Source organism: Salminus brasiliensis, chromosome 18 (genome assembly GCF_030463535.1).
Source record: "Salminus brasiliensis chromosome 18, fSalBra1.hap2, whole genome shotgun sequence".
Lineage (NCBI taxonomy): Eukaryota > Metazoa > Chordata > Actinopteri > Characiformes > Bryconidae > Salminus > Salminus brasiliensis.
Window position 1 is genome coordinate 5,077,870 of NC_132895.1, and position 25,859 is coordinate 5,103,728.

Here is a 25,859-nt window from a genome sequence, read left to right on the forward strand (position 1 = left end):
TACTTCCCTACATAGTGACCCCTAACTGCTGTTATTACAAGCAAACGGCGACTCTTCACTACTTCCTGTTACCAAAGTAACAGTACTGCCATTGACATATTGATTTCCACAACTGCTGTTACCATAGTGACCCCTCACTACTTCCTTTCACCATAGGGACACTTCACCACTTCCATTACCACAGTGACTCCCACTACTGCCATAAGCTTAGTGATGCCGCTGTACTGCAGCTACGATAGTGATCCCTGCTACTGCCGTTAGTATAGGGACACCTCACCACTTTTGTTGCCATAGTGATCCCTACTACTACTGTAAGCATAGCAACCTCTGACTACTGCTATTATATGTATAGGTGTATAGTTACAGTGACCCTTAAGTACTGCTGTTACCATCGTGACCCTTAAGTACTTCTGTTACTATAGTGATCCTTAAATACTGCTGTAGCCTTAGTGACCCCCAGGTACTTCTGTTACCATAGTGATCCTTAAGTACTGCTGTTAACATAGTGATCCCTAAGTACTGCTTTTACTATCGTGGCGCTTAAGTACAGCTTTTACCATTATGACCCGTAAGTACTGCGGTTACCATAGTGATTCATTCGAGTACTGTTGTTTCCTTAGTGACCACTAAGTACTTCTGTTACTATAGTTATCCTTCAGGACTGCTGTTACCAAAGTGACCCTTAAGTACTTCTGTTACCATAGTGACCCCTTAATGCTTCTGTTACCATAGTTACCCTTAAGTACTGCTGTTATCATGGTGACCCCTTAATGCTTCTGTTACCATAGTTACCCTTAAGTACTGCTGTTACCATAGTGACCCCTTAATGCTTCTGTTACCATAGTTACCCTTAAGTACAGCTGTTATCATAGTGACAGCTCAGTACTGCTTTTACCATAGTAACAGCTGACGCGTTACCACAGCGACCACACCCAGGTGAATGATTTCTGAGTAAGATAAAGCTTTAGATGAAATCAGGAGGAGAAGCCAGTGCAGGAGCTGAGGAACAGTCAGTGTGAGTGTGTGTGTTTCAGCATGAGTGTGTATGTATAACTGCACTCATTGGCCTTGGTGTGGCAGGGGACTCTGAGAATAACACTGATAACATTTCCAGCATTCTCTCCTCCCCAGCCCTCTCTCCCCCCACCCCTCTCTCCCCCCCAGCCCTCTCTCCCCCCACCCCTCTCTCCCCTCACCCCTCTCCCCCCCACCCCTCTCTATCTATCTCACTGTTTGACCGCCCCCTCACCTCTCTCGCTCTCTCACTCTCTCTTTGTCCATCTACATCAGTGTGATGGACACACAGGAAGAATAGCCAGACAGGTGTTAGGAGGCCAAATGGAGTACAGTGTGTGTGTGTGTGTGTGTGTGTGTGTACACTGCCAGAATGTGCATGTGCACATGCTGGGGTTATTCTGTAGCCTTTAAGCCCCGGCCTGTATCCAGTAAGAGAGGTCATGGTAAACACACGTGAGAAATCCTGTAAGGAGATTAGACTCACTATTAAACCTGAGACCTGAGCCTTAGACAGACCTTATCACCAGAAGACTCCTGACTCCTGTCTCTCTGTGTGTGTGTGTGTGTGTTAGTATATCTGTACCATGTGTAGATATCTACTTTGTCAGTATATAGTAACCTACACTATATGGACAAAAGTATTGGGACACCAACACTTTCATTGTTTCTTCTGAAATCAAGGGTTTAAAAAAGAGTTGGAGCTCTTGGAGCAACTAGGCTTTCTATTAGATTTTGGAGCATTGTTGTGGGGATTTGATTGCATTCAGCGACAAGAGCGTTACGGTCACCTCATGCCAAGCTCCCTTAACCCAACCGTCATACCAGAGAACACAGTTCTGCTGGGGGGCTTTATACCCTTTTTTCCTATGCCCGGCGTTAGGCATGCTGCCAATAGGTTCATCAAAAGTGCTTCAAGGAAAGACGATCAGTGAACCCGACGACAGGGTCAGGAGTGCCTAAGCCTCATTGATGTCTGTGGAGGTCCAACCTCACAACCTATAGGACTTTTAGGAACAGAGAGGGTCTCTTTGCTAGGCTAGAAGCTGAAGCGTTTAAAGAGGAGAACAACAATGACAATAACAGCCTTCCAGCACCTTCTGTGCTCTGAGCCCTGGTAAAGATAGAGGGATGGAGGGTGTGTGTGTGTGTGTGTGTGTGTAAGCTGGCTTGCACTCTTTGAGCTGAGAGGAAATGGCACGGGCGCTCGAGAGCCAAAAACACGTGTAAATATTTACAACGTGTTTCATTTAGCACAGCATGTGTGAGTGCCAGCTTAAACTCAGCTGCCCTGCTCTCCAAAAAAAGACTCTGAGAGAGAGAGTGTGTGTGTGTGTGTGTTTGTGTGTGTGTTTATGCATCGTATCGGACACTCTTTCTGAATTATTAATTCACCCACTGGTGACAGCAGTGTTTACACGGGCCTATTTTCACCAGTGTGTGTGTGTGATGCTATTTTTAAATAAGGACATGTACTTACCTCTGTCTGTCTGTCTCTCTTTCCCCCTGTGTAGAATGCCACTCAGGAGATAGGCGAGGAGGTGGAGGATGGAGCTGTGTTCACCATCACTCTGCGGAAGGTGCAGATGCACCACTCGGCCACCAAAGGTCAGCGGTGGCTGGGCGTGGACTCCGAGTCCGCCCTCAGCCTGTACGAGACCTGCAAGGTCCGCACCATTAAAGCCGGAACGCTAGAGAGGCTGGTGGAGTACATGGTGTCCGCCTTCAGGGGAAACGACTCCACATACGTCACCATCTTCCTCTGCACGTACCGCTCCTTCGCCACCACCAAACAAGTGCTGGACCTACTGCTCAACAGGTACACCAGCATCTCAGCACCGACAACCAATACTGATCTGATACTCCATCTTTAATTTTTCTTTTTTTAGGTGTTACTCTTCACTTTTGTAATGATTTGGGGTGTTCGGACGAGGTGGGGTGGTGCTTATCCAGCATCCTGACCTCACTAACACTCTTGTCACTGATTGCAATCAAATCCTCACAGCAGTGCTTCTCCAAAATCTAGTAGAACATCTTCTTCCCTGGACAGTAGAGTTAGAGTTACTCCAGCAAAAGCAGGAGAAACTCTTTTTTAACAGCCTTGATTTTGGAAGAAACAGGGAATGAGCTAGTGTCCAAATACTTTTGTCCATATATTTTGTCAGAAAATGCCTTACATTGATGTAAAAATGTTCTTTCCTGTTCTCTCAGGTATGCAAAACTGCAACACCTGCCAGGTTCAGAAGGCCACAGGCTGACCCACGATGACCGCACGGAGCTCAGGAAGTAAGTACCGGCTCTTATCTTTCACAGCACATCAGAGGTTAGACGGGTGATGGGTCTGGACTGTAGCATCTGTAGACTACTACTCTACCACCTCAGTACACACTTTACCTTCCAGTGACTATTCTGTATCTTTCAGCTTGTCCAGAAATGCATGTGTAAAGCATGTCCTTTAGGAGTAGCTCAAAGCATAACTCATATTTCTCATCTGTAGGGGGAGCCCAAGAGCAAAAAAAATACCAGTTCTTGCGTAACACTGTTTTAATAGCATGTTAGGAGGGTAAAGTAGGGTTGAAATTCCATGATGGCGCTTTTTTTTGTTCACCCTGCTCATTAAGACATCTTCCCCCCGCTAGCTACGCAGTGACTCACGGTGCTACACTTCCAGCAACATGAGTCACATGAGTTAGAAAGCCCCAAATGGGCTTGTTTTATTGTAGTTCACATTAAAGGGCGTGGTGCTGTAAGAGACAAGTGTAGCTAAGGTTTGGGTCTGGAGCCATTGCATTGTCTGTAGAAGCACAAGAGACACTATCATATATCAGTTAGCTGCTCGTTTTCCACGTATCTTCATTGGTGGTCAAGGCATTTAGTATTTAGGGGTTTTGCTGACTAGTTTCAGGTGTGGTTCTTCTTTTTGAACACACAGTGGGTCAAAACTGGGCAGTGTACAGGATAATAACCTTAGCATTAGCAAACTTTTAAGAATAATTTTAAGGGGACTAATCCACTGTCACCATGATCAGAGGATCGCTGGTTCGTCTTCCGGTAATGCTGCTAGCCATTGGCGGCCGAGGCCCCTAGAGAGTGCAATTGGCCTTGCTCTCTCCAGGGTGGGTAGATAGCACTCTATCTACCCACCCACATCACTTCGTTATGGTGCTGGGTGGAGTTGGGCGGTGCTGGCCATCACTGGCATCTGCAGGCTGGTGCTTTGGAGCCGGGTATGGGGCGCTGCTTACCTTCAGGCTCGTTGCTTTAGCGGCAGTTCGAAAAAGGAGCAGCTTGAATGTGCACGCGTTGGACGAGACATGTGCTAGTCCGCCCTCACTGGTCACTGGACAGGGGCATTGCGTGCAATGGGGGGGCGTTACACAAGGGTAATTGGCAGTCCAAATTGAGGAGAAAAGGAGAGGAAATCGGATAAAATGAAAAAGCAAATCCCACTCTGGAAAAACCCATTGACCAGTGTACTGGTGGAGACTGATTGACCAGCATACCAGTGTTTAAACTTTGTAAGTCTGTAATATGTGCAGTACTGTGACACTGCAATTTCCTTCGGGATCAATAAAGTGCTTATCTTATCTCAAATACAGCACAGACCAGTTTATGCTTTATGCTTTATACATGTGTGTATGTGTGTATGTATATATATATATATATATATATATATATATATATATATATATTGTACACACGTCAGTATAATATATTGGGCATATCACTGCTGTCCAATGAAAATCATCTATCTATATGTTTGTCTGTTGTTAGTTTTCTCCATTATTTGAACCCTGTAACTGCTCTGGACACTGAGTGTACATCATGTTTTTCATTGGACAGCGACTATATGCACAATATATGGATTGTACATGTATTTTGTTTTGTAAATTTTATGTTTTTTTTATGAATGAGTAAATATGCATGAGTAGAAATGAGTAAATGTCAGTTTTAGTACATATATGTAATTATATAAGTTGCCAGATATTTCATATATAAATTTTTTATATGAATCTCCATTTTGGCTGTTATTCACTTTTTGAATTAATCCTAATTTCACTGTTGTATTTTACATTTTATCAAAAGTTAACAATGAACGAACCAATAGAATTCTGCAAAATGACTCGAAGTAAAATCTTTTTACATTGACTTCCATTCAAAGTTAGGAGGGATTTGTCCTTCTCCTGTAAAGTTGCCATTGTGGAGATACGAGGTGTTTGCTTGAAAGCGACGATACACTGGATTAAAGCAATTCCATATATTCTGTATATTTTCATAAATCTGATTTTCATCTAGAATCTCTTAATGAATGCATAGTTGTACCCTTGCTCGTCTTATGTGGTCTTCTTTTTCACTTCCACGCAGCGTCAGCTCCCTGTTTACTTTTACATGCTTGAGGATCAGTGTTTACTGTCAGACTGCAGTGTGGGCTTTCTAATTTCGCCGTCTTTGCCCCGTATCTTGCTCGCATTAGGGTGACCCATTTCCTGTGGGGGGAGAAATGATCCAAGAAGAGCTCAGTTTCTTTCTTTACTTCTATTCGGACTATTTTTAGGCCTTTCTGACCTTCTCCTGCATTCTTTGCTTTTCACCCCATTCCTCCCAGGCGTTTTCATGAGCTCTTCTGTATTTACTGTATTACATTACATTAGCTCAGCCCTTCAGCAATCACACACTTTTTACATGCACACACACACACACACACACTCTTTATTTACCTTCTGTTTACAGTCCCTGGTAACTAGGCGTGACTAGGTATATATGAATGGGTAATTGAACACTGGGGTGTTTATTACATTGCATTATAATTAAGCACAAAATAGCACAAACATTGTTTTAATGATATGTGAATATCAATCCTTTCCTTTTTTCGTAATTCTGCTATTTTACCCGTCACCTCATGTGTGGTCAAGACACATTTAGCCTCCCAACTGACTTCCCTTCTCCTCTTGCTCTTCCCAGCACCATATCCTCCATCCTGGGGGCGTGGCTGGACCAGTATTCAGAGGATTTCTGGAAGCCTCCGGAATACAGCTGCCTGAAACGCCTTATTTCATACCTGCACGTTAACTTTCCCGGGTCCGATCTGGAGCGGCGGGCCTGCAACCTGCTGGCCCAGTTCCACCGCAGACTGCAGCAGGAGCCAGAACCTGAGGGTGAGCCAGGGACCACCCCCCCACACACACACACTCCATGTGTACACCATACCATCATACAACTACCTGAACACACTCATCACGACACACGATTCACACCTCACCCATTAAGCAGTTTATCTACCAGTTAAGATGATCTACAAATATTGTATATATGTGTGTGTGTGTGTGTGTGTGTGCGTGTGTAGTCCTGGACCAGGGATCCTGCACTTTCGCCCTCCTAGAGGAGAACGGCTATGAGGATGATCGGCTGGACTTTCTGAGCTTTGACCCCACGGTGGTAGCAGAGCAGTTCACTCTGATGGATGCGGTGAGACACTTTCACAGACACATGCATTTGACACATATATATGGCCAAATGTTTGTGGACACCCCTTCCAGCTACTTTAAGTTGTACCCATTGCTGACAAAGCTGTGCACACACACATACACAGCTTGTCTAGTCCCTGTGAAGAATTGCTGCCAATAGAATAGGTCTCTCTGGAGCAGATGAGCATGAATCTATTGGCATCATGCTGCCTAATGCCAGGCGTGGGCAAGAGGGGTATAATAAAGCCCTTCAGCACTGAGCTGTGGAGCAGTGACAGAACTGTGTTCTCTGGAATGATGGATGGTGGAGCTCCATCCAGTACTTTTGTGATGAGTTGGGGTGGTGATCATTCAACATCCTGACCTCACTGATGCTCTTGTTGCTGACTGCAATCAAATCCTCACAGCAGTGTTCCTCCAAAATGTAGCAGAAAGCCTTCTTTCTTGGACTGAAGAGACAGTTACTCCAACAAAAGCAAGATAAACTTTTTTGAATAACCTTGATTCCCTTGATTTCAGAAGAAACAATGAAGAAGCAGGTGTCCCAATACTTTTGTCCCTATAGTGTATGACAATAGACACAAGGCCTTTATGGTGACAGGGACATAAATGCTATAGTAGCAGACACAGGGACTCTATAGTAACTGTATAAAAGAGTGTGAATGAGGTTTAGGGACTACATGGCGAGGTAGAGATGGAGAAAAGTCGTTAGAGAGGGGAAGAAAAGCAAAAGGGAGAAGAGGAGAAGTAATGAAAATAGGGGATGAAATATAAAGAGGGTAGTAAAGGGTCAGAAAAACAGACGAGGTTGAGTTGGCAGAGCCAGACCTATATCCTCATGCAACAAATGTCACTCCAAATGATTTCCCACATCCGCCTGATATTTTTCCTGTTTAGTGGCCAGTTCATGAGCTCCTCTATAAACCTCCTCCCCTCTCTTCTCTTCTTCTCTCCTCTCCTCAGGAGCTCTTTAAGAAGGTGGTGCCATATCATTGTCTGGGCAGTATTTGGTCTCAGAGGGATAAGAAAGGGAAGGAGCACCTGGCCCCCACCATCCGGGCCACCGTCACACAGTTCAACTATGTGACCAACTGTGTGATAGCCACCTGTCTGAGCGACCGGACCCTCAAACCTCCCCAGAGAGCCAAAGTGCTGGAGCGCTGGATCGAGGTTGCTAGGGTGGGCACAATTCCACAAAAAACACAGTCAAACAAAGCATATCATTCAAAATCCATATTCCAAATATCATCGATCAGTGAAGACAGCTTTGATATCTGATGGTTAATTATGCAGTTTTACGCTGGAGCTCCTAGGCTAATGTGGCCTATGGTAGCAATGGTAGCTTATACCCCACCGATTAGCACTGTGCTAACTGCTCGCTGCATGGTAACCATGCTTAACCAATGTTTTTTGGTAAATCTAACCAAAATATGCCCCATATTTTATGTCCCAGGTTAGCATTGTTAGCATTCTCCCATGTTAGCTCGGTTAGCATCGTCCCAGATTAGCACTGTTAGCGATACCAGTCACGATAAGCGGTATTTTGCACATCCAAACACCATCGAAATACAGAAGTACACAGATGGTGAAGTTGGACAGTATTGTGTGTAGGACTGATTGAACGAGACCCAAACAGACAGCGGTGCTAATAAGCTGTATAACACTACTGTTGATGTACGGTGCAGCCATCTTGGCTTTTGAACTCGGGTTGGTGAGGCTCTCCCGACTTTCCGAGTAGGAAATCCAATTGTGGAGACGTTCCAGTGGAAATTCTGTACTTGTGCTTGGAAAAAGGAACGCAGCCTAATCCATCACATACTCACGTCAAGCCATATTGAGATGTTAAGTAATCTGAGATGCATGTGTGATCTTGTTTATGTGGTTCTACATGGTTAAGGCTGGAGTGTCAGGTGTTTTCCAAAAAAGGCCCAGTGTGGCTGCAGGTTTCCATCCCATACAGCTCACTGCGTTTGTTTAAAAGTTTATGGATGTATTAGTAAATTAATATATTCATATTTTATGCTGATAAATTTAGGCTTATGGTGTTATAAATATCTTACCCTACCTGCTTCTCACTGACCCCTGTTTCCACACGCTTGTTATTATCACCACCTTATGCATACAGAGGCATGCAGACCCACTGATATTGAGGGTGGACATTGTCGCTGGCACGCATGTCCATTTTTTTTGTTGCCATTTTTCATTTTTTTGACAGAAGAGCATTTCTATTGGTCCAGGTTTTTTTGACACAGCAAAAATACAGATACAGGGTTTTTCTGTGAAAGCAGCGACATACTGAATTTATTTGTGTGTTTCCTGGATGAATTACAAGGAAATTAACATTAGCATAAATTAACAAACTATTTGTATTTGTTTACTATAGTAACCATAGATGTATCAAAGTCTAATGGTGATTTTCTAATGTTAACCTGTGTGTGTATGTGTGTATGTAGGAATGTCGTATCCTGAAGAATTTCTCGTCTCTGCGGGCAATCCTCTCTGCGCTACAGTGTAACCCTGTCCACCGCCTCCGGAGGACCTGGGATGAAGTTTCACGGGAAAACTTCAGAATTTTCCACGAACTGTCCGAAATATTCTCAGATGAGAACAACCACTCGCTCAGCAGAGAGCTGCTCATTAAGGTACTGAAAAACCATGTGTTTGTGTGTGTAGAAGGGGGTGGAGGAGGACATGCCCACCCCACTTTTTGACTATACTCGTCATTTTGGAGCTTACAGGACAGTTTATTTTTACAGTATTTATATTTACAGTATTTATATTAAATTATGTTTATTTTTTTTTACAATTTCAGTGACAGATGATGGAAAACTGCATCTCTGTACTGAATCTTTGGGTGGTTCTTCAACTGGGAGCTTGTTTTAGCATCTTAACTTTTGAAAAATAAAAACTGTGATAAAAGTAAAAGTGCTGACATGCTTTAAAGGGAAGCTCCAGTGGAGGCCAGACTGAGCTTTTATAGAATTCAGACCAGTTATATTTTTTGGGGACGTGTGTTTATATTTCACTTTCATTTGTAAACAGTTAGTTGCTGATGGTGACAGCTATCTGTCTGTCTGTCCGTCCGGCTGTCTATCTATCTGTCTATCTGTCTGTCTGTCCGTCCGGCTGTCTATCTATCTGTCTATCTTTCTATCTGTCTGTCTATCTATCTGTCTGTCTGTCCATCCGGCTGTCTATCTATCTGTCTATCTTTCTATCTGTCTGTCTATATATCTGTCTGTCTGTCTGTCTGTCTGTCTCTCCATCTATCTGTCTGTCTATCTATCTATCTATCTGTCTGTCTGTCTGTCTGTCTGTCTGCCTGTCTGTCTGTCTGTCTGTCTGTCTCTCTGTCCATCTACCTGTCTGTTTTTCTGTCTATCTATCTATCTATCTATCTATCTATCTATCTATCTGTCTGTCTATCTGTCTGTCTGTTTTTCTGTCTATCTATCTATCTATCTATCTATCTATCTATCTATCTGTCTGTCTATCTATCTGTCTGTCTGTCCATCCGGCTGTCTATCTATCTGTCTATCTTTCTATCTGTCTGTCTATCTATCTGTCTGTCTGTCTGTCTGTCTGTTTTTCTGTCTATCTATCTATCTATCTATCTATCTATCTATCTGTCTATCTATCTGTCTGTCTGTCTATCTATCTATCTATCTATCTATCTATCTATGGTTCTTTTATCCATATGTCTATCTATGTATCTATCTACCTGTCTTTCTGTCAACCTGTTTATATACCTGTCTATCTACTTGTCTGTCTGTCTGTCTATCTATCTGTCTGTTTATTTCGGTAAAATATTGCAGTAACAGTGGAAATGGTAATGACACGTATAAATCTATTCCAAAATCTCACACTCTCTCATAGCTTTTTATAAAAACACACATTGACAATTTATTGGAGCACAGATCACCCAGCCAACATGCTCATGTGGGGCTCACATGGGTGGAATGTGGCCTAGATGGGTACCAGGTGGTCATGGGCTCTGAGTGGGTTTGTATATGCGTTTGTACTTGGCCCCGGTTGGGCTTCCCAAATGAGCCCCATCGTTGCAACCCACCCTAATTTCACATGGGTCCCATCTAGGCTTCAAGTGCAGTGTATAACCCAAAAGGGCCCCATGTTTGTCCCAACACTGTCCCTGGTGGGACCCTGGAGGCATCCATATGTGAAGCCTACATGGAACCCATGGGTTCTATCTGCCCCCCCCCTGAGTAAAGAGCATGAACCGTAAACATTCCCCAAAAGCCATCTCAGCGCTGAGGCAAGCAAGGGCGTAGTAATATGTGGGTGTGGGTGTGTGTATCTGTATGTGTGATGAAGTGTGAAGGGATCCCCTCTGACATCATGGCTTGATTCTGATGCTTTGTACCAGTGAGGGATATTCCTCCGCTCGTCCTTCTGCTTTACACACGTGTGTGTGTGTGTGTGTGTGTGTGTGTGTGTGTGTGTGTGTGTGTGTGTGTGCGTGTTCTATTATCTTTATAGTGACTTAGGCAGGAAGGAATGTATGTGTAAGTGTGTGGGTGTAAGAGTGTGTGAGTGTGCAGGGATTCAGACACCACCCTCAAACACACTTTGGTCTTGAACTTGCTTCGATTATTATTTTATTATATTATTAATAACTTAAGCAGTTATATATCATGTCTGTCTTTGATCTTTCATGTTTATCTGTGTATTTCTTTTGGCAGGAGGGCACGTCTAAGTTTGCGACGCTGGAGATAAACCCCAAACGAGCACAGAAAAGACAGCAGCAGCAGAGAGACCTGGTAAGGCAGTCTGTGAAGTTTAGTTTCCATTTAAACTACATGGACAAAAGTATTGGGACACCTGCTCGTACATTGTTTCTTCTGAAATCAAGGCTATTTAAAAGAGTTTTCCCTGCTTTTGTTGGAGGAACTGTCTCTACTGTCCAGGGAAGAAGGCTTTCTACTAGATTTTGGAGCATTGGAGCATTGCTATAAAAATTTGATTGCATTCAGCGACAAGCCCGCTAATAAGGATCAGGATGTTGGATGATCTTACTGCACCTAATCATCCCCAACTCCAGCACCATCCATCATTTCAGAGAACACAGTTCTTCCACTGCTCCACAGCTCAAAGCTGGGGGGCTTTATACCCCTCTAAACCCAGGTCTGGGATTAGACATGGTGCTAATAGGTTCATCCAGGATCATCTTCTTCAGGGAGTCCTACTCTATTGACAGTACTTCTCTGCAGGGACTAGGCAGGCTACGTGAAGCATTTGCACATCTGTGTCAGTAAAAGGTGACCTTTAGAGTAGCTGAATGCATTCTTTAGAAGGGATGTCCACAAATATTTGGACACTTAGTGTACGGACCGAATGGACTGGTGGTGGAATGCCGTATGTGGTATCCGTAGTATACAGCAGTCACTGAGGTGCGTTAGGAATGTTAGGAGATCTCTGGTGACTAAGGGGAAGAACGTGTCCCAGAAGGAGGAGGGTTATGAAAGGACAAGTGGATTTGCGTAGAATTGACGAATGTGTTTAAACGCCTCCAGCCTGACGCTCCAGATTACACTGAAGAGACTCCAGTCTTTAGCAGTTCTGGGAGATCTTCCAAAAAGCATGAATCTGCCAGCACTCCCTGTCTTGTCTAGTGAGACCAGACCACTTCTCTCCGTTGTCCTTTTACAGGTTCAGCTGAGTTCGTACAATGACTCCAAAGGTATCCTATCCTATTCTATTGTTTGTTGTTGATTCAGTGCAGTAGGCCCGTTCACTGACCTCTCCCTGTAATGACAGCGCCCCCTACCTATCATTTCTAACTCCATTCAGAATCGTAGCGCTCCATCTAGTGGAGACATGAAGACAAACCTTCTGCAACAATGGCTGTGCATCTATAAACAAAGGCCGTCCACTTTGTTAGAAAGCCATTCTTGGAAACAACTCGTATACGTATTGGTCAGTTTATGAGCTCCATGTACCTCATAGCTCATATACAGGAAAGAAAAGCAATGTGGCTTGGGTAGATAAATCATGAACCTTGCCCTGAGGTTGTTGTTGTTGATGTTTTTGATAGCACGGGTTTCCTTCTTGCTCAACTCCCCTGATAATGAACCTGGTTTGGTCTCGTTCTGGTGGTAGATACTGTACTTTGACATCAACTGTGGCGAGAGCTACCTCCTGCCATGATGACATTTTAGGATTGTTGGAGACGTCTTTACTCATCTTGTGGTCTCTGCTCTGGAGGCTGAACTTGCTGGGATGGTCTGGTCCAGCCATGCTGGCAGTGGTTTTAAATCAACCATCTTATGGTCAATGCATCCACTCCACGATACACAATAGCCAATATTATAATACACCCTCAGCCCTGGACTGGGCTCCAACGCTTAGCAAACGTCCATTTTTGGAGTCTTAATGAATCGGCTATTTGCTCCATTTGGGAAACACCCCACACCTTTTGCATTCGTACATTATATGTGTATATGGGGGGTTGTCTAGTGTCATCCATTTAATTGTGATACACTTCAAAGATACTGTGAGTAATATTTCTTAGACCTCCCCTCTACGCCTTCAGGGATTGCTCCTAATGTTGATCTTGTGGGATATTCTGTTTAAGCACTTCCTTTAGAGCATCTTAGACATCTTACCAAAAGATCTCCAAGTTTAGGGTGCTTTCCAAATTGTGTCTGGGGTTACACCCTTCTTGCACCCTCTGAAGGCCTCAGAGATCTCTCTGGATCTGGCCATGATGGTGATCTTCTTCACCACTCACTTCAACCATCAATCAAGAGCAGACCAGACTAAACATCTGAGGTTTAACTAAGACAGACTCCTCCAGACCAATGTTCTGATGTTCCAACCATGTTCTGATCATCTGCAGCTGATCGTCTGCTAGGTCGTTTGGTCGGAAATGGGTCCACCTCCCAAACATATCCAGTTGAGAGCATCTCTGTGGTCAGAAAGGGCTATTTGTTGGGCTAGAACACAACTGTCCATCATCAGATGGTCTACAATCTGTACCGTCATCTACAGTGGAGGTGTTTCTGATAAAGTGTCCGGTGCTCATCAAACTGTGTTTTTTGCAGAGTGTGATGCAGGGTACCATCCCATATTTGGGTACATTCCTCACTGACCTGGTGATGATGGACACTGCCATGAAGGACTACTTGGATGTGAGTCTCTCTCTCTCTCTCTCTCTCTCTCTCTCTCGCTCTCTCTCTTATCCTCATACCTCTCTGATTGAGTGTGTTGGGCTGATGTTCTTCTGTCTGTTTCACAGGGTGGTCTGATCAACTTTGAAAAGAGGAGGAAGGTGAACAGCTAGATTTAATATTCATAACTGATAATTATGATAAACACAAGGATGCAGTGGTAAATATGTGTAGCCATTGACACCCCCCCCCTCTCTTTCCCTCTCTTTCTCTGTAGGAGTTTGAGGTGATCGCTCAGATTAAGTTGCTGCAGCTGGCCTGTAACAACTACAACTTCATCCTCAATGCTCGCTTCAGAGAGTGGTTCTCCGGTGTGGACAAACTGACCGAGGCAGAAAGGTCAGCAAGAAAAAAAATTAAAAAAAACAATGAGAGAAAATAGAAGCCCGAATCCGGTCTGCACTTCTGTTCTTGTTTATAGACGTGAACATGTCGCACAGTGCCAGAAATCACATAAACAAGTGCGTCAGACATGCCTGATTGTAGACCTGTAGACCTGGCACTACATCAAATTGTAGTAGATTAGGGTTTCATTATTTCTATTAATCTAAAATATGCAAACCATCAAAACACCACCATCCCTGGTGTGTCCAAGCATTTCACTGTTTTGTGTATTTTTCAACAGTTACAGCTTGTCCTGTGAGATCGAGCCATTGTCAGAGTCGGCCTCCAACACCCTGAAGGCCAAGAAAAACACAGGAATCATCAAACGCTGGAGCGAGTGAGTTACTCTCTCTTTCCCTCTTCCTTTCATCCTTGCCCTCCTCTCTGATGGTCACCCCATCTTAAATAAACTCCCAGATAACTTGGTTAGCCCATATGACCACATATATGGATTCCCACTGACCAGGAGGGTTAAACATAGGCCCCATCTGCACATGGAGCCTAGATGGGACTCATGTGGAGATTAGGGTGGGCTGCAATGATGTGCCCCATTTGAGAAGGCCAATTGAGTCCCAGTACACATGGACAAACCCACTCAGATCCAATGTCCACCTGAAGATCATTCACATCACATGATGGTTCCTTAGACCTTTTAAAAGTTCTTAATGGAAGCAAAAGTGGTTCATCTATGGCATCACCTTAAAATAGCCTTGGTTTAAATGGTTCTTTGAGCGATTGCCATGGAGGAACCACTTTGTCTTGATTCTTCTCTGGCCTCACTTAAAGAGCACTGGTGCTTCGAAGGGCCATAGAAGAACAACTTTTGGTTCCATGAAGAACCGTAAAGAACCATACACTCCAAGAACCTGATTTTTAAGAGTGTAAGTGTAATGCAGTGTCTGTATCATATGGAAGGCCTTCATATTATTATTTGTTCCCTGAACCCCCCCCCCCTTTTTCTGCAGTCGTCAGCCCATCGGTTCTGCTGAAGCCGGCTGCAGCAGTGCTGGAAGTTCTCACTCCAAATCCTTCGATCAGCTGCGATACCCCTCGTGTTTGGGCGGCTCGGTGGGCAGTGGCGGAGTGGACGGCGGAGACTCGCTCAGCGTGACGTCTGCTGGCTCCAGCAGCTCAGATATCGAGGAGATCAACATCAGCTTTATCTCGGACTCCCCTGATGCACACGAGAAGAAGGTGAGATACTGCAGTGCATCATGATTCAGTTCAGTTCAGTTACGATTCTTTAGGAAACGATTCAGTGCATCATGAAATGTGGTAATACGGATTTGTCGGATTTGATATACGTACGTTATGTGTCCAAATGTTTGTGGACACTTCTAAGGAATGCATTCAACTACTTTGCTACTTTTGTCCATATATATATATCTCCACTGTGGGATTTTTAACATCATCCAATAAAGAATTTCCGTGCAACAGTAACGAGAAGAGAAGGTGTGTGTGGGTGGAGAATGAACATATCAATTGGTCCTCCAGCTTCTTGTGTGTTTCCATGGTGACGGTAGCTCTGCTTCCTCTTTGTAGACGTCCACACCCTGCGTAAAACATTCCAATTCTACCTTAGGGAAGTGTGGGCCCATGGGAGATCTCACACCAACGGTACTCTCCTCCTCTATCCCTTCACTCCATCCCTCCGCCCACCACTCGTTCCTCCATCACTGCATCTATTCTCTTTCCATGTGTCAATTAACCTCACCATCCACTCACCATGCTCCATTACTCATCACTCCTTCCATCCCTCTGTTCGTCCCATCACTCCACTGCTGTCCTTCTATTTCTCCGTCCCTCCTAACACTCCTCAGTCCTTCATCTTCTCTGTCCTCTGCTCCGTTTCAGCAGTCGCTCATCTCAGAAGTCTCCTGTGTGTGTTTCTCAGTCTCCGGCTGATCAATGCCTGAATAGCGTCTCCTCTCATCAGTGCCATTGTGTGTGTGTGTGTGTGTGTGTGTGTGTGTGTGTGTGTGTGTGTGTGTATGCTCTTAAAACGGGTTCTTTGGGTGATTTCAGAGAAGAACTATTTTTTGTTCCATATAGGACCATTTGTTGTTTTATAGAAGAAACTTATTTGGTTCCATAGAATTACTGTATTTGGCTCCATAGAAGAACCATTTTTGGTTCCATGAAGAATTGTTTTTTTGCTCCATCGAAGAACCATTTTGGTTCCATAGAAGAACCATTTTTGGTTCCATGAAGAATTGTTTTTTTGTTCCATAGAAGAACAATTTTGGTTCCATAAAAGCAAGAACTGTATTTGGTTCCATTTTATACATAGAATAAACCATTTTGTTTCCATAAAAGGTTTTGTTTCATAGAAGAACCATTTTTGGTTCTATAAAGAACTCTTTTCTATTTCTGTGATGAGATGTATGTATGTGAAGAACCTTTTACAGCTGTACAGAAGTAGATGTGAAGGTTCTTTCCCATTTAAAAGTTCTTCAGATCTGCATCTATTTTATAAAAATGGTTCTTTATGGACCTCAAAGCAGTTCTTCTAAGGCATCGCTCAAAGAACCCTTTATAGCACCTTTATTTTTTCTGAGTGTGCACACTACAGGCCACAGCTGTGGAGGGAAGCAACCACTTACTGAGCATTCAGCTCTCTGTTGCCAGAATTATCCAGAAGTGTTGCTTCCAGATGTTGGCCGGTGGTGTAAACTGTGTGTGTGTGTGTGTGTGTGTGTGTGTGTGTGTGTGTGTGTTTATGCAACACTAACTTTGAACTCTACCATCTCTTAACAGTGCTGTGCTCGTTATTCCTTCACTTCTGTATCCGTGTGCTGTGATTTAACCTCCATTACGAATCGCTGCTCTCATTCTACTGATCTCGTGTGTTTGCTCTCTGCTGCTGAGCTCCAGCGTTGAGAGTGAAAGTTGCTCTGAGACAGTCTCAGCAAGATACACCGATCAGCCATAACATTAAAACCACCTGTCAAATATTGATTAGATCCTCCTTGTGCCACCAAAACAGACCTCTGATCCATCGAGGCATGAAGACCTCCACAAGACCTCTGAAGGTGTCCTGCAGTATCTGGCACCAAGACATTAGCAGCAGATCCTTTAGGTAGTCCTGTAAGTAGTGAGGTTTGGGCCTGTATGATTATTAACCAGCCTTGGGTGCCCATGACCCTGTCACCGGTTCACCAGTTGTTCTTCCTTGGAGCACTTTTGGTAGGTGGGTGCTGACCACTGCATACCGGGAACACCCCACAAGACCTGATGCCTGATATTTTGAAGATGTTCTGCTCTGCAATTTGGCATCACCTTCAGGAACGGATTGTTCACTTGCTGCCTGATATGTAGATCCACTCCTCAATCAATCAGTGTTATTCACTTCACCTCTAGGATAGTGGTTTTAATGTTATGGCTGGTCAGTGTAGAGAACGTATTGTCTCCATTAGCTGATTACCCCAGGCCTCCATGAGTGTGTCCTGTAAATGTGTCCTCAGATCAACTTTCAGTGGTGAAAAAGCCTCATCTTCATTCAGTACAACGGACAGCAACCGATTCCAACACATTTAACCCTTAGAAGTCTTGAGTGACCGGTGGTGAGAACGCAGAAATCTGCTATGTTAGTAATCTGTAGGTAATCGATCATTTGTGTGAAACTGAACACAAAATCTCTTATTGCTGATGATAACTGTGACTTCTAAGGGTTATTACATATTTATCACTCTTCTCTCATTCTCTCTCTCCCTCTCATTCGCTCATTCGTGTTTCTTTCATGTTCTGCAAAAAAAAACAAAAAACAGATTTTAACATTGTTTTTCTCTTATTTCTCCAATTTTCCTGTTTTTACTCTTTCTATACTCACCTGTCTCCCCTCTCTCACCTCTCTCCACTTTTCCATCTTTCTTTCTATCTCTCCCATCCTCCCCTTATCTGCTCTCCTCTCTCTCTGTTCTCACTCTCTCTATACTCTTTCTCTGTCTCTCGCCCTCTTTCTCCCTCTCACCCCTCTCCACTTTCCCCCTTTCTTTATCTCTGGCTGTCCATCCTTTGCCTCTCTTCACCTCTCTCTATTCTCTTTCCCTTTGTCTCTGTCCTCTCCTCTCTCTTTCATCTCTCTCTCTCTTCCTCCTCTTCACCCACTCTCCCCTTTCTCTCTCTCCCATCCTCCCACTCTCTTCTCTCCTCTCTCTCTCTTTCCTTTCCTCTCTCTCCTCTCACTCTGTTCTTACTCTCTCTTACTCTCGTTCTCTCTTTATATTCTTTCTGTGTCTCTCTGCCTTTTTCTCCCTCTCTATTCTCTGTTCTCTCTCTCTCTTTCTTTTTCTCTCCCTCTCTCGCTCCCCCACCTTTCTATCTCTCTCTTCCCCCGTTTTGTGCACTCTCATCCTCTCTCTCTTTTCTCTCTCCCTCTCTCTTTTCGCTCCTCTCTCTTCTCTCTGTTCTCTCTCTCCCTCTCTCCCTTTGTCTTCTGTCCCTGTCTGTCTCTCTCTCTCTCCCTCTCTCTCTCTCTCTCTTTCTCTTCTGTCCCTTTCTGTCTCTCTCTCTCTCCACCTGTAGTTCTGGGAGTCCACCTCTCTCTCCTCTCTTGACGCCTCTGCCCTCGGCTCGGGCTCCGGCTCCAGCAGTGCCTCGTCCTCCTCTGTCTCCTCCACTCCGGTCACTCTTTCTCGCTCGCACAAGCGCTCCGTCTCCGGCGTGTCCAGCTACTCGTCCCTCTCTCTACCGCTCTACAACCAGCAGGTGGACGACTGCTGCATCATCAGGGTCAGCCTAGACGTGGACAACGGGAACATGTACAAAAGCATCCTGGTGAGTTATAGAGCAACACACACACACACACACACACACATCATCTGCGCCAGCAGACGCAGCAGAAGTTAATTTTCAGCCTCTAGAGGGCGCAGTAACCAGGTTTGGAACAGCAGCAGTATCATTTCCCAGAACACGTGCCCATGTAGGGCCTGTATGGGTAGGGTCAGCGATGGAACTAGGAGGGGTTAAACATGGGTCCCATCTGGGTTGTACACTGCCTATGTGGACTAGATGGGACCCATGTGAGATTAGGGTGGGCTGTAGCAATGGGGCCCATTTGGGAAGCCCAACTGGGTTCCAGTAGCAACACATGTACAAACCCACAGGCCACCTGGAACCCACTTGGAACCCATGATTCACCCATGTGAGGATCTAATTAGTAAATTCAGCTACTTTAATGTACACCAAGTTCAGTTGCACACCGGTGGTCTTAACTGCCATAGATAAACTAACAGAATGGGGTGGTCTGGGATGCCTGTGCCTGTACCTGTTTTCTTTGGAGTGATAGAGCTCCATCTGGTATCTTTGAGAATGGCGTTTGTGATCTACAACCAATCATCCATCAGTAATTGACCTTGTGGCTCCTCCAAGATGAGTAGTTACTGTGTAGTATGTGTCACATGAGCTAAGTAACCTAGTTCTGAGAACCATGACTAGATGGGCTACTTCTAGATTTGCACTGTATGGCTGTAGTTCAAACGAACCATTTGACTCAGTGAATCAATTCAGGTTGTTCACCCAAAAGATTCACAAACATCATTCCTGCAGAACTCAGTAAAACCTTTTAGTACATTGAAAGTGTTTTCGCATATAGTTTGGTTTTCTTATTGTGACGTGTGTGTGTGTGCGTGTGTGTGTGTGTGTGTTTCAGGTAACGAGTCAGGATAAGACTCCTGCAGTGATCAGGAAGGCCATGGTAAAACACAACCTGGACAGAGAGAGACCAGAAGACTACGAGCTGGTTCAGAAAATCAGTGAGGAGAAAGGTAAACACTTATACACATAATCCCAGACTACACACTATATGTCCAAATGTTTGTGGACACCCCTTCTAATGAATGCACTCAGCCACTTTAGCTAAGTTACACCCATTGGTGACACAGATGAGCAAATGCACACACACAGCTTGTCTAGTCCTCGTAGAGGAAAAGTACTGCCAATAGAATAGGACTCCTCTGGAGCAGATCAACATGGAATATTTGGCACCATGCCTCCTAATGCCAGGCATGGGCTAGTAGAGGGGTATAAAGACCCCAGCAGAAGAACTGTGTGCTCTGGTATAATGGATGGTGATGCTCTGGAATGAGTTGGGGAGTTGTAGAGGATGAGGTGTGGTGGTGATCATCATCCAACTTCTTGACCTTCTTCAAAATACTCAGTGCTGATTCATCTCCTGCTTCTCCACAGAGTTGAAGATTCCAGACAACGCCAACGTTTTCTACGCTATGAACTCCTCAGCCAACTACGACTTTGTCCTGAAGAAGCGTGGCTTCCCACGGACGGGCCGCACCAAGCACGTGGCCAGCTCCACCCTGCCCCGAATGAAACAGAAGGGCCTGAGGATCGCCAAGGGGATTTTCTGACCCCTCAAGTCTCCCTACAGACTCTCCTACCTGTCCCTCCCCACTCTACTGTGGGCCTCAGTTCCTGCTGTTTCGTTAGCAGCCAGGCTAATCAAGACCTGCTGTGGATAAGCAGCTAAAGTTCTAGGGTCAAGCCCTAAAGACTGGGAGAAAATGTCACTGCCAGCTCAGGAGGCCGCACATAGCGGGCATTTAGAGCAGCGGTGGTTAAGGGTGGACGGTTTGCTATGTTTACAGACGCTCAGAGGTGGCAAATCCAGGTCCTGAGCATCCACCCCTGGAACAGATGGAGCAATATCCTGGGGCGGATTTACATTTTATTTTCTGGACCTGGATTTACCACCATTGCAGATGCGCCAGAAACCACTTCCTGTGTCAGATCACCTCCTGCGAGGTCACTTCCGGCGAACTGCAGATTGGACTACGTGCTATGTTGCAGACTCCCTCACTGCCAGTTTCAGGACAGCCTGGTGCAGTTTTTGAAGGTGAAGTGGCAGTAGCAGTACATGGCCAGCGTGACGACTAGCATGTTTTATAGCTTCTCCTGCAGCAAAGCTCCTGAACTCTGGTTCCTCGCAGACTCAAGCAACATTTGCCTTAGTGGACTGCAAGCTGAAGGCACATTTGCGCGCTTGCGCTCATTCTGTTTTCTTCTTTCCGTTGCTTTTGGGTGTTAAGGACATAGTGGCTCAGCCTGGACTGAGGAGATGAGTGAATTCGTCTGGTCTTTGCAAGAGAAAAGCTTCATTTTTTTCCCCCCATATCTTCAATGTCTGAGAACCTCTGAGCCTGTTTACAACTGGTGTTAACATGCGTTATTGGTGATCGGATCACGTTCAGAGTTCACTTGACCACATGAAAAAAAGCCAGGCGTAAAAAAACTCAGGACGCTTTGTGAGAGGATTATGATCGGATCACTCCTACCACATTTGGATGTGATCAGGTCCGTCCACAATTAATACAAATGTAAACTAATGCAATATCTTTGCCTCATTGATCAATTCAGATTTTTTGCTCAGATCGGATTTGGCTATTTTGCTATTACTCCACATTCACAAATGTATGTGACCTGTATCTGTGAACCAATCTGTGTGCTGCCACCCACCACTACCCAAGGGAACTCCAATTCCCAGAACCCCTAGGGGTACACCTGATGAAGAGATCTTAGCTCAGTACTCAAGTAGGCTATGGTCCAATCAGCTCCCTCTCCAGAGAGAGAAGGTCAGTTATTTGTTTTTTTTGTAGTTGTTTTAGTGCTAATTGTCCTTAGCATGAGCCTTAGCAATTCCACCCATTACCTGTGCTTGCTGGTGGTGCAGTGGTAGGGTGTTGCACCTCTACTGCCAGGGTTGCTGAATCAGATCCGGATCCACAGTCACATTGCCCAACTTAAGACCTGTCCTTACAGGTTTTCCTCTATGTCCTTGAGTCAGCTCCCTAACCATCCCCTAACGATCTGTCCCTGAAATGGCAAAAATCCGATCTAAATATTCACATTTATGTCACATGGCCACAAATCAGATATGTATGCGATCTAGGACCGCATGTGTAAGGCTGTATTTAGACTACCAGCGAAAATCTGATTTTTGGCCTATCTAGATCGTATCCAGGTTGATTTTTGAAAGCCTGGACAGTCAAAAAAAACAAAATCGGATCCAAAATCGGTGGTTTGACATGTAATTACAGTCAGATTTGTACAGACGAGTCTTTGTCTTGACACTCTGGACGCTCAGATCGGATTTCAAAGTTCCTTTTGCGTCATTTACAAAGCAACCAACAACGGCTGCGTCAAATCCAGAGTGACAGAAGTGCAGGGATCCAAGAAAAGCCACACAGCAACCCATGCAGATACGTTTGTGATGTCCGGACGCACGGATCCGATCTGATCATTTGCAAATAACCGTGTCATCTCTACAGATCTGATTCGCCTGAACATGGCTAAGGTGACTCAAATTTGATTTGAAATCATCAGATTTGACACGTTCACACAGCCATGAAAAAATCAGATCTGTGTCACATTTAGACAAAAAAATCTGATCTGATCAAAGTAGATCCAGATACCATCCGGACACAAAATGCATGTTAAAGCCAGGTGTGAACAGGCTCTCTATGTCCAGTTTTGTGAAACAGAAAGGGCATTATTCAAGCGAACACTCACATGACTATTCTCCTTACGTTTCTTTTACAGACACTCTTTTTAGGGGTCCAAGCACCGAAACTGCTGGATCCCTATTGTGTTTTTTTAAGTGTTGTTTTTTGCGTGTCTTTCCTCTAATTGGTGCTAACTAACACTGACATCCTCCAGCTGGCACTCTCATTATTAGAGCCTGGATGGACCTAGCCACACGCCAATGTAATACTCACCTAACAAGCTGGGAAGTGTGAAGAGTAAAGTGTGACTGATGACCAGGTTTTCCTGGCTGCCTTCAGGAGTTAGTGAGGATGGGTTTTGTATGTCATGAAACAGTCATGTAGAGTCATGTTGAGCAGTAGATTGTGAATGCGGTAGATCATTTGAGTCAGCCAACGACTGTAGAAAACATGGACGACGCGCTTCCACTCCTTTCCGATCTATAGAAATGAAGCCAAGGCTGTCCGCCATGTTGTCAAAGTTGCAACCAGAGTCTACGCAGTAGAGACCAGAGGAAGAGCCAGACTCTCCTACTCATTTGGTAGACCCACCCCTTTCTCCCAGACCAAGCTCAGGTGTCTCAGACCGCCTTCATTGAGCTTACAGTACATAAGCTGAGCGGATTTCCCCCTTAGGATTCCCAGTTTGTCCGGTCAGTGGAAGTGCAGCTCATGTAAACTACGCCATGCAGGTCCATCAGGCGACCGGCCTCTTCCAGCCAAGCTGTCAGTCACTTAATTCCTAAGTGTAACCCTACCTATTTCTGACGATATAGCAGAATAAGGAATTACAGACTGATTTCTGAGGGGAAATTTAAAAAAAGGCCTGAATTGGCACAGGGAGAACTAACTGTTATGGAAAATGGAAAATGGAGATAGAAAATATAGGAATAGGCGGACCTACACATTATACTAGAACCAGCAGGCAGATGCGCTAGACTTGTCGGGGCTTCACTTTTGGGTAACATTGCGCTGCCCATGTTTTCTACAGTCATTGGAGTCAGCTTCTGGATGAATTGTCATATTTGGCTTGAATTGCTTGTTCCTACTCCACTCATTCACTCAGAAAAGTGCAGGACTAGGACTACAATTAACTCACGGGATTCTGGGCTGGATTTCCCATTCAGAATCACAATGAAAGCAGTAGGTGTTATTGGCTGCAAGTAAATGAGGATCCCAAAGTGGGAACTGATTTATTAAAAAAAAAAAAAGAAAGAAAAAAAAAAGATGATAATGAATGATATAAAAAATGAAAGAAGACAGATAGAGGGATGATGGACGGAAAGATAGAAGACAGATAAACATGAATGTTGTTTTGTGAACTGTGATATTCTGGTGTTGCGTCTAGTCGGTGTTGGGGAAAAACGAAAAATAGCAAAATCCATTGCCATTAATGTCACTATCCCTTTTCCTGGATCTAACCTTACTAAACACTATGAAACACACTACGCTAAAATCAGGGGTACAGAAACTCTGCCTGTTACATGTAGAAGTCAGACAGCACTGTGTATACCAGCCTATGCCCTGCAAACCCAGGAGCACCCAGTTGCAGCCCTGCAGAACAAGCCAGGAGAAGCCCAGGGTTGGGTGGATGTTAAGTTAGCCAGCTCAAAAATAGACTAGCATAGCTACCCTATGCTGGTCATGCCGGTTGTCTAGCTTGGTCAGGTTGGTCAGGATGCTTGTAGACCAGCTAAACCATCAAACATGAACACAAACATACCCTATACTGGTCAGGAGCTAAGCTGGTCAACCAGCTTGAGGTGTCCAGGCCGTTAGTTTCAGCAGGGTACTTTGCTAGCTAGCCAGGGTTGTAGTGAGTAGTTAGCCATGATAGCTAGCTGGCTAAAGCATTGCTGAGGTAACCCATTAATATAAGGGGAACAAGGATAGTTAGGGTTAGCTAGCTAGCTAACTTGGTGTAAATTGCTGTACAATAGCTAAGGTTAGGCATTGTGATTGGATACAGCTCCAGTCATTAGCTAGCTATTTAGCTAGCTGGCTAATACACAATTACACTATAGTTTTTTTATTATTATTATTATCCAGCTTTGTATTTTAGGCATTATTGTTTATTTTATGCATTATTACAGCATACCATTTATACACCATACCATTTTGGTCTAAAGTTAATGTGATTTTACCTCAGAAACACATTAGCTGCTACGTTAGCTAGTTAGCTAAATCATCGCTGAGGTAACACTTTAATATAATGGGAGCAAGGATAGTTAGGGTTAGCTAGCTATTTAGCTAGCTGGCTAATACACAATTACAGACTATAGTTTTTATTATTATTATTATCCAGCTTTGTATTTTAGGCATCATTGTTTATTTTAGGCATTAATACAGCATACCATTTATACACCATACCATATTTTTCTTAAGTTAAACTTTTTTCTTAAGTTATTGTGTAAATTTTACCTCAGCAACACATTAGCTGCTACGTTAGCTAGTTAGCTAAATCATCGCTGAGGTAACACTTTAATATAATGGGAGCAAGGATAGTTAGGGTTAGCTAGCTAGCTAACTTGGTGTAAATTGCTCCTTCTGAATAAAATAGCTAAGGTTAGGCATTGTGCTTAGATACAGCTCCAGTCATTAGCTAGCTATTTAGCTAGCTGGCTAATACACAATTACAGACTATAGTTTTTATTATTATTATTATCCAGCTTTGTATTTTAGGCATCATTGTTTATTTTAGGCATTATTACAGCATACCATTTGTACACCATACCATATTTTTCTTAAGTTAAACTTTTTTCTTAAGTTATTGTGTAAATTTTACCTCAGAAACACATTAGCTGCTGCGTTAGCTAGTTAGCTAAATCCTTGCTGAGGTAACACTTTAATATAATGGGAGCAAGGATAGCTAGGATAGTTAGGGTTGACTAGCTAGCTAGCTAACCTAGGTTAGGTTAGGCGTTATGCTTAGATGCAGCTCCAGTCATTAGCTAGCTAGCTAGTTAGCTGGCTAATACATAATACATAAAAATTATAGCTTTGAATTTTAGGTATTATTGTTTATTTTGGACATTATTACAGAATTATTACAGTTAATGTGATTTACCTCAGCAACATATTAGCAAGCTAGCTATCTTGGGTGCCACTACCTAGTGGGCTACCTCCTGCCCAGCCTGGGCCTTGGTCTTCAGGGCCGCAACTAGATGTAACCTCTGCTTTTACTGCAAAAAAGAGAAAGTGCGCGAGAGTGAAAGAGAGAAAATGAAGAGTTTAGAGAAAGGTTGTGCTTTAGAAAGTTTTAAATGCAGCGTTGGTTGAATTTTGAAGGAATTGCGAGTGGTAGGGAATAGCATGAG

The 25,859-nt window shown here is 44.1% G+C and overlaps 1 protein-coding gene across 3 annotated transcripts in view; it reads left to right on the forward strand.

The window, feature by feature from the left end:
• Positions 1–24,081, forward strand: part of LOC140539943 (ral guanine nucleotide dissociation stimulator-like) — a 93,402-nt gene extending 69,321 nt beyond the window's left edge. For 2 of the 3 annotated variants that reach the window (XM_072662819.1, XM_072662817.1), the window contains exons 2-17: positions 2,529–2,833; positions 3,226–3,300; positions 5,977–6,170; positions 6,359–6,480; positions 7,443–7,658; positions 8,933–9,121; positions 11,180–11,257; positions 13,541–13,627; positions 13,735–13,767; positions 13,884–14,005; positions 14,292–14,387; positions 15,016–15,244; positions 15,593–15,667; positions 18,575–18,826; positions 19,701–19,815; positions 20,237–24,081. In XM_072662819.1, the coding sequence (XP_072518920.1) occupies positions 2,529–2,833; positions 3,226–3,300; positions 5,977–6,170; positions 6,359–6,480; positions 7,443–7,658; positions 8,933–9,121; positions 11,180–11,257; positions 13,541–13,627; positions 13,735–13,767; positions 13,884–14,005; positions 14,292–14,387; positions 15,016–15,244; positions 15,593–15,667; positions 18,575–18,826; positions 19,701–19,815; positions 20,237–20,412 (2,364 nt within the window). In that variant the 3' untranslated portion in view covers positions 20,413–24,081. The remainder of the gene's footprint in view (positions 1–2,528; positions 2,834–3,225; positions 3,301–5,976; positions 6,171–6,358; positions 6,481–7,442; positions 7,659–8,932; positions 9,122–11,179; positions 11,258–13,540; positions 13,628–13,734; positions 13,768–13,883; positions 14,006–14,291; positions 14,388–15,015; positions 15,245–15,592; positions 15,668–18,574; positions 18,827–19,700; positions 19,816–20,236) is intronic. The other variant, XM_072662818.1, reaches the window with a different exon arrangement.
• Positions 24,082–25,859: the final 1,778 nt, after the last annotated feature.